The 9,817-nt window shown below is 27.0% G+C and overlaps 1 protein-coding gene across 2 annotated transcripts in view; it reads right to left on the reverse strand.

The window, feature by feature from the left end:
• The window catches only part of LOC100197975 (mitogen-activated protein kinase kinase kinase 7), a 50,409-nt gene extending 41,085 nt beyond the window's left edge, over window positions 1-9,324 (reverse strand). The window contains exons 1-7 of one of the 2 annotated variants that reach the window (XM_065793087.1): window positions 9,136-9,324; window positions 8,981-9,016; window positions 7,977-8,023; window positions 3,978-4,088; window positions 3,762-3,833; window positions 3,093-3,138; window positions 2,855-2,999 (exon numbers count right to left, since the gene is read on the reverse strand). In XM_065793087.1, coding sequence (XP_065649159.1) covers window positions 2,855-2,999; window positions 3,093-3,138; window positions 3,762-3,833; window positions 3,978-4,088; window positions 7,977-8,023; window positions 8,981-8,996 — 437 coding nt within the window. In that variant the 5' untranslated portion in view covers window positions 8,997-9,016; window positions 9,136-9,324. Of the gene's footprint in view, window positions 1-2,854; window positions 3,000-3,092; window positions 3,139-3,761; window positions 3,834-3,929; window positions 4,089-7,976; window positions 8,024-8,980; window positions 9,017-9,135 lie in introns of those variants that run through there. The other variant, XM_065793088.1, reaches the window with a different exon arrangement.
• Window positions 9,325-9,817: the final 493 nt, after the last annotated feature.

Consider the following 9,817-nt stretch of genomic DNA (forward strand, 5'->3'; position numbering starts at 1 on the left):
CAAATGATTGAACCAACTTTTTGAGTGCCTTAACTAAAGTCAGTTGATAATCTTCTAAATCATGTTCTTCAAGAAGTTTGAAGAATTTCAGTATTTCTTTTGGTCGTTTTGACATTGGCTGGACAGCCTCAATGCACGCACTCCATCTTGTTTGGGACATTTGGTGAAGGTACTGGCCAGTTGCCTCAGTCAAAATATTCCAGAATATGGAGCTACTACTAAAAAGGTTATTCAACAATTGAATCGATGTATACAAAAACTTTCTAAGTCATAAAAACTATTTTTAAGTCAGACAACTTTAACTATGTTTAACACATATATATATCACAAATTTTGATATATATTTTAACAAATCTAATATTTAAAGATGTCAAAAAGCACCCAGATTTTTTTTGAATTTATTAAAGTAATAAATTTGGATTTAATAAGTTTTTTTCTCGATCCCCAAAAAATAGTTTTTATGACTTATAACGCTTTTGTATACATCGATTCAATTGGATGTTACCAAAATAGTACTTGACTACAGTAGAGAATTCTGCAGAATGAACGGCAGTTAGATTGAGACTATGCGCACTGTAAGGCATGAACAAAGCTTGAGGGTTTTTCTCGAGAATGATGGCCTGCACTCTTTTGTATACATCGGATATATTAACCCTGTTATCATAGCCATAACCCCTACAGTTCTTTAAATCAATTCGGCTTTGATTTGTTCAAAGTAAAGTGATTTGCTCCATATAAGACATGCCCGGAGTTCCATCAACAATAATAGAAAAATAAATGGTTGTGTGGACCTCTTTGACAATGTAGTGCTTTCTGTGTTGAACATTACACTGGTGGCTTTTAATCTTTTCTCTTCGCTTTGGCCAATTATCTTTTATTCCGCCATTAGTAGCGAAAACAGTTTCACTACATACCATAACGAACTCATTTTGAGTTTTCCAGCTAAAATAGTGTGCTTGCATTCTTGTTCTTTTTTTTTTGTGTAAAGAAACTTCTTCTAGATAGAACTGAAGTGTCTCATTGTGTTTTCCCAATAGCTCAAAGGTGGCTAAAAAATTACCATTATCATACTAGTCCAGCATGTTTGATAAACCTACACAAATACAAACATAATATGAAAAAATGATTACATCTAGATTAATATTTCAAGCAACATTAAAATTAATTTATAAACATAAACTGCTAACACACCTTGAAAACTTAGATTTCTCAAAACTAAATGGATAGTGACATTCAGGACGCAGCGTAAAAATTCATACCACTTAGATGCCTCATTTTTTATTGACTTTTCAAGTTCTGAATCAATCCCATTCTGATTTTTTAAGGCTTTAAAGGCTGATTTCCAGACAATGTAGTGCTTTCTGTGTTGAACATTACACTGGTGGCTTTTAATCTTTTCTCTTCGCTTTGGCCAATTATCTTTTATTCCGCCATTCCACATCAAAAGGAAAGATTGAAATCCAGGGCCAAAATTATGCTTTTGTTCAAAAAGAGAGTGGGGAAAACAAACAAAAGCTTTTGCAGTTCCACTCCAGTCTCTGTTAATCTTCTCTCCATCAAGTTTTTTGTTTGTAGAATCTCTAGGAAAAAGTGACAGATTTTAAGGTGGTCCATTTAGTATGACTAGATTGTGTTCAGCTTTTTTTCTGCCTTGGGACCCTGAATCATACTTTTGAAAACTGGACATGACATTTTTACTCTAAGATGTGTGTTACTTATTTTTAAATAAAATAAAAATTTTTTTCATTTGTTTCAAAATTAAAATGAATTTTTTATATATAATTTAATTCTTAAAGGAATTAAAAAGAAAAAGAATTAAATGCAATTTCACATTATCAAATTATTTGCAATGAATGTATTGAGAAAGAATATTTGAAAAGTGTTGGAATGAGAATAACTTAACTGATTTATGTAACATATCATTGATAATATTTTAAAACAAGCTTTTTGTTCGGAAAAGTGTTATGTAATTTGAATTTTAACTACATTTAAATTTGAGCCATTGCAATCAGTCCTTCCATGCAGAAAAAATAGAAATTGTGAAATTTCCATTTAACTTAACCCAAATTTCAATTTTATTTCATGTTATAAAACTTTGAAAATATCCTACAGAAAAAAAAAAGTCTATATTTTCTTAAACTTTTTGCTTAAAATTATGCAAATAATCTTCTAATTTTTTTTACCATTTGATAACTTGCCTGTTTCAAAGTTTGTCGTATGATAAATTTACAATATATACATACTACATATATAAGTTTAGGCCGGAGTAAGAAAAAGACATAAACTGCCTTATCACCGAGTCCCATTTACATATTGTCTGTGTTTATATAAAAGCAAATATATACATAATCCGTTTTAAAATACATATAAATTTTGAAAAATGCTAAAAATGTCTTTAAAAGAATGTGAAACTATATAACAATTCTACTGATTTAAAATAAAAGTAATATAAACATACATATATGTTAATGCGAACACATTTTTATATAATTGTTTAATAAGATATATTCATTTAGTGATAATAACAACATTTTTTTTTTCTTTCTATTTTGAATTAAATTTAGAATAATAAATATTTGAAGTCTGTTGTAATAAATTCTAATTGTAATAAGAGTCTTTTAGATTCTGTTTTAAATTTCTCCAAGCAGTAGTAGTCATGATTATCAAAAATTTTAATAAAATCTTTCATTGAGGGTTGCATGAGACCCCTTTGTCTGTGGGCATAGGTTAAATGTTTCTAGTCCCCCCCTCCTCTCTGGGTGACCCTGGGTATGCCAATACTTCTATGAGGTACAAAAAACAACACAAAAAAAAAAAAATGTCATTCAAATGTGAAACACAAAATAAAACATACTTTAGTGGCTTTAGATCTCTGTGTATGATAGGCATTGGCTTTATATTGTGTAGATACTCAACTGCTTTAGCACATTGTAATGACCAACTTAACGCATGAGCAAGAGTGTAATGAATAGTTTTATTCCCAAGTGGTGGGTGCAGCACTTAAAATAAACAAAAAAAACTCCACCTTAAAAATCTACATAAAATTAAAAAAAAAATTTACAAAAGGTAGTAAAACTTAGTAAAATACTTACAAGCATGCAATGAACCGCACTCTGCTAACTCCATCACTAAACACAGCTTTGAAAAAAAATGTTATGTGTAAACAAATTTAAAAGTTAAATTAGTGTAACATAGTTATTATCAATAACTTAATTTTTTGGCAAAAAAAATAAAATGTCTATTGAAAACAAAAATATTGTGTAATATTTGCACTTTTTAAATATATTTAAAATAATACAATAATAAAAACTAATGCAAATATTGTTAATATAATAAACATTATTGCATATTTTGTTTTCAAGATTTTTATTAAACGAATCTTTTTTTCATAAACAATTTTTGAACTGTTAAAACAATGATATCTGATACCATTATTAGATCACTAATGAGACAAAGTGTTATACTTTGTCTAGTACGTGAATACCTTTTTAAGGAAAACAACAATGATTGCATTAGTTCAATTTACTCATATGCGGATCTTGATATTTTATATCAAAAGTTATTTTTAAAGAAACATTTAACTGAATAATTTTTGATTTAGTGACATAAAGATGTCGGTAGAGATAAATGTAAAGAAATTTAAACAATGAAATTGTTAGGAATACTTGTGAACTAAACATGATAATAGTGAATGAAACATAATTATAAAACAGAAACAGTTCTCCAAAGGTTGAACAATTTTTAGAAAATAACTATTATACTTTTGGTCCATTTACAATTGTTCCATATAGTTGGATAATGTTTATGTGCTGCACAATAGATAACCGCTTTGCCTGAAAAAAAAATTATGAGTAAACAGTAAAGTAAAGTTAAAACAAAGTAAAGGATAAATTATAGTACCTACAGTACCAAACTTCCCTAATGCTAACCTTATTCCATATTTAATCATACCACACACAAAAAAATCGAAAATTTACTTCCTCTCTAAATTCTCTACGATCATTTTGATTTTCTGAAATTTTTATTGCAACCATTTGATTTCTCCATATTGCCTTTTGAACAGTTCCATAAGCACCCCTTCCTATTTCCTAAAGTATAAAGTATACCATTTTATATAACATCTAAAAATAATTTTTTTTTTAATCTACAATAATATGTTTTTTTCAATCTAAAATAACAAGTATACATTACTATTTTTTTAGTTACTAATAGTTACAAAAATCACACATTAATGTTTTTATTTTTAGTAATAGATGCAAATTTAACTGAAATTTTGTTTTTTAATTTAAAAAAATCTCTGATAAACTTTTTCATAGAAACATGTTATTCACAGAAAATTAAAACTAAACACCTCAAAAAAAAACCTCAAAAAGGTAACAACATATGCATACAGGCCCGGATTTACCCCATTTGGGGCCCTATGCAGATTCAAATTTTGAGGCCCCTAAAATGATATATTAATCCTTTATTCAAGAATCAAGAATGTACTTTTAAAAGCAACTTCAAATATTGACATTCAATCAAATTTAAAAAAAAGACTTTGGTATGCGAAAATATGTTTTTTTTTCAAATTTTACATTAACTTTTTTCTACAGCAAATTCTTCAATCAATTTGTCGAAATCAATTTTTTTCATCAAATCTACATTACTTGATAACAATGAAAAACTATTTAATGTATTTTGTATCATAGTTGATCTTAAATAATTTTTTGTAAGTCTTAACTTTGAAAAACTTTGTTCTCCAGAACAGCTAGTGAGCATGAAACATAAATAGATTCTTAAAATTGTTTCGGAATTTGTAAACACAATTTCCTTTTCTTTTTTTCTTTAATAATTTTATATAATGATAAATGACTTATAGGTAAATCTTCACTTTTGCAGGATAATTTAATATAATTATGTAAATGAATTAGTTCATTATACAAAGCTTCATCGATGTTTTCACTGTATTGCTCCATAATTTTTTGGACATTAGTTTTTAAATCCTCATGTGATATGTTTAAATTTGTCAAAAATCCAAATAGCGCAAAAATATCCTGATAGGTTTTAGCCCGTTCTTTTAAGTTTACACTGAGTATTTTCAAACTTTTCTCAAATATATTTGTTTGAAATGCTTCTTTAGGAGTCAATTTGATTTGTAGTGTTTGAGATTCATCTGGAAATCTTTTGTTAGTTTGTTGCCTTTTGATTGTGTAGTCGGTGTCTGGAAGCAACTTTTTTGCTTCTGCTTCAATGAAATTATAATCGCCAACTAATTTATCAAAAAAATCACCAAGAGATGAGTATAAATTCGAACAAGTGTCTAGGGTAATTTTTGAATCTTGTATACATTTTGAAACTAAGTTTATTCGACTCAGGACGGTGTTTCAAAAAACTGTTTGTAATGCAAATTCAAATTCGTCCATCTTTCCAATCAGATTATGTGCCTCCGCTCTCAAATTCAAGTCAAAACTTGAATCTTCCGCAATTTCATTCAAAGGATCTTCTATGTCTTTGTAGTTACGATATATTGTATTCACAGAGTCTGCACGAGCACTCCATCGGGTTTTAGACAAAGACTTAACAGACCTATCCAAAAATTTCTCTAGAAAAGCCCATCGTTTGATTGATGACAAAAAAAAGTTATATATTTGTTGAACTATTCCGAAAAAATTATTTGACTCTATACAACAATCAACACCAGATTAACCCACTAAATTCAATGAATGTCCAGCACACGGCAAAAAGGTGGCCAACTTATTGATATTTAAAATTTTCGTCTTCATACCTTTATATTTTTCCAGACATGTTTGGTGCGTTGTCATATGATTGTGATCTACAGTTGGATATGTCCAAGCTGAGAGTTGAATCCAAAAAATTGATGGTTACTTCAGCTAATTTCTCACCCGATTGATCCTCAACTTGCACAAAACTGATAAATCTTTCAATTGGTTCAAATGTTGTATCATCAACATATCTCAAGATAATACAAAGCTGATCTTTGTGACTAATGTCTGGTTTAAAATCGACGGATAAACCAAAATATTTTGAATTTTTTACTTCGTTGCTAATCGACTGCAAAACTTTCTTGGCCATCAGTGCAACGAGTTCGTCACAAACAGTCTTTGACAAATAATTAGTTTATCCAGATCCAACCTTTCCATAATTTTCCACATGTTCTGATAGAAAAGGGTCAAACTTCTAAATAAGCTCCAGTAATCATATTAAATTGCCATTGAATTTTTTGCCGAAACTACCTAGCGATGGTGAATATATTAACCATTCTTGTTTAAATTCTTCACCATTGGTTTTTTTGCTAGTGAAAAGGTTTTTTGAGCAATAGCGATCGTTTTCTGCATACGACGTTTTTGAAGCCAAAAATGTGTCATTTATATTCTGACAGACCTCAGGCCCCTTTTGAATCTATAATTCAACATCCTCCTTAGACAAATCAGTCCATAGCCCCGCATCACTCTGTCTATTAATTTGAGCACTCAGATCATTTAAAGTTATTGCACTTATTGGAGATGATTCACAACAAGCTAGAGTTGATGTTTCAGTGATTGCTAACAACTTATTTGTTTCCAATCCAGCAACATTTTCAATTACTTTAATGAAAAACTGATTAAGCTTTGGTAAGTTTTTGACTTCCTCATCTTTTTCAGTTTTTGTCTTACGTTTTTGAGCTCTGCTTTCATATGTTCTCTTTATTTTTTAGTTTTTTCTAAAATAAAAGAAAAAGTCAAATATTCTTATATTTCTTTGCTGAAATGAATGAAATAATGCACTAATTAAATTCTTACATTAATTTATTGAATTGTGCTATACTTCAAAAATCATTTTTAATCTAAGTTTCTAGTTTATTCTGTAAAAATAGAATTCAAATTTCAACTTATTAAGTTGAAATTTGATTTCTATTTGAGAATTTGATTATACCCTGCATTATAATTTCACAAATTATGAATAAACAAGGAAGGGGTGTATGTTTTCACTAAAAAATTACTAAAGTAATTTTTTAGTGAAAACATACATCACTAAAAAATTACTAAAGTAATTTTTTAGTGATGGCACCCGTAGAAAAAACATGTTTTTCAAATTAATAATTTGAAATTATGAACGTTTATGTGCAAACTCACAATATATAAAGTTCAATTTCTTTTCAATACAATTGTTGATTTTTTTATCAAAAGTTTTCAATTCAAATATTTATTTGTTTTGGAATTGGATCTCCTGATGCTTGGGAGCCCTTAAAATCTTGGGGTCCTAGGCAGTGCCTAGTCTGCCTATAGGCAAATCCGGGCCTGTATGCATATTACCACTAGGTTATAAGATAATGAGGAAATTTATAAAAAAATTTTATATATTAAATGTAGGTATGAATTAGCATGAGGGTAAGAACCACATGCTCTTAATTCGATGAACAAACTGAAAACAAACTGACATTTGTACTAGCTTTTGTAGATACAAAACATCATCTGAACAAAAAAGTAAACTTTATATAGACAGAGTTCATAAATAGCTTATGTAAGCACTATATCTCTTAGACTATGTATTCTATCAAAACTAAATGCTTCAAGAGTGTTACATTGTTTGAACCGAAGAAAGTACTATATGCAGCACAGTTGTAGTAAGAATTGTACAATAGTAGATATATCAGTCTTTCATTTGGATCAACAACAACAAAAAATATTCATGTGAAGGATTATAAGATTATAAACTGAACTGTTTTTAATTAAATATTATATATTTTTACAGCATTTACCTTTTTTTTTTAAAGTACTTTACAATGTATTTGAAAGAGTAGATGTAAATCTTTAAATAAAAATTTTTAATCTACCTTAACTTAACAACTGTTAATCTTTTAATAATTTACTTCATGCTTTAACAGAAAATATTTTTATTACAATAATATTTGGTATGGGAATCTTCTAGTTAACGAATTCACTATAAACAAAGTTAAAAGTTAAATATTTTAAAAATAATTGGTTAACACTTACTTCACACAAAACCAGTTCATTGTAACCTATTTCGTTAATAAAACCATCTGAAAAGGATAAAGGCAAACCATCAATTGTGTTTTGATTATCTAAGAAAATGTAAAAAAAATGTGTGTGTGTGTGTGTGTGTGCGTACGTCTGCGTGTGTGTGTGAGTGTGTGTAACTCATAATAAAAACAAACTTTCAATGTAAACACACTAAGATGATGTATTTGTCATTCGAATGTCTTGTTTGAACATTAATTAAATTTTGTAATACCAACAGCTAACTTATTAAAATCTTATAAATATTGAAACCTATTATTATCTTCAGCTATGATCAAATTAGACATGTGGTATTTAACATCAGCGCATATATTTTATATGTTCAAATTATATATATATATATATATATATATATATATATATATATATATATATATATATATATATATATATATATATATGTATATATATATATACATATATATACATATATACATGTATGCATGTATGTATTTATGTATGTATATATGTATGTATGTATGCATGTATGTATGTATGTATGTATGTATGTATGTATGTATGTATGTATGTATGTATGTATGTATGTATGTATGTATGTATATATGTATGCTTGTCTGTCTGTCTGTCTGTCTGTATGTATGTATGTATGTATGTATTTATGTATGTATGTATATATGTATGTCTGTCTGTCTGTCTGTATGTATGTATGTATGTATGTATGTATGTATGTATGCATGTATGTATGTATGTATGTATGTATGTATGTATGTATGTATGTATGTATGTATGTATGTATGTATGTATGTATGTATGTATGTATGTATGTATGTATGTATGTATGTATGTATGTATGTATGTATGTATGTATGTATGTATGTATGTATGTATGTAAATATGTAGATGTGTCTGAATGTGTTTGAGGCTGTGTCTGTGTGCGGTAGTGTGTTTAAATGTAAATAGTATTATCTAAACTCAAGATTAAACAATTTAGCACATACCACTCAGATAAGACATATCAATTATAGCATTAAACTCTAAACAAAATATAAGTGAACATATTGTTTACATATAATCTATTGTCTTATAACATCTTTATTTTTATATATTATTTATAAATAATATGTTAAAAATAAAATACTATAACAAACTTTACCTTAATACTTTTTATAAATGTTTTTTGAAATAAAAAGATGATCGCTTCACCTCAAGATATTTGTGAAATAGTATATGACAGGATTTTTTTTAAACTTTTTGTAAAAGAAACATATGTCGTTTATTATCTTATAACATCTTTATTTCATCTCAATTGGATAAGACACGTCAATTATAGCATTAAACTCTAAACAAATTTTAAGTTTATATATTGTCTACATATAGTTTATTTTCCTATAATATCTTTGCTTTTAAATTTTGTTATATATATATATATATATATATATATATATATATATATATATATATATATATATATACATATATATATATATATATATATATATATATACATATATATATATATATATATATATATATATATATATACATATATATATATATATATATATATATATATATATATATATATATATATATATATATATATATATATAAAATTTTAATAAAAGTCACAATATTTTTTATTCTTGACATGTTTTGTAGTCTTACTACATTTTCAAAAGATTTAATTTACAATTAAAACTCTGGTAAATAGATTTAAAAACTGAAGACAATACAGAGAAAAATTAACGGACAAATAAACTTGTTACAAACCAATTAAAAATTATATTACAAATTATGACAAAATAAACTTCCTAATATTAAAATATTAATAATAA

Source organism: Hydra vulgaris, chromosome 03 (genome assembly GCF_038396675.1).
Source record: "Hydra vulgaris chromosome 03, alternate assembly HydraT2T_AEP".
In the NCBI taxonomy this organism is placed as follows: Eukaryota; Metazoa; Cnidaria; class Hydrozoa; order Anthoathecata; family Hydridae; genus Hydra; species Hydra vulgaris.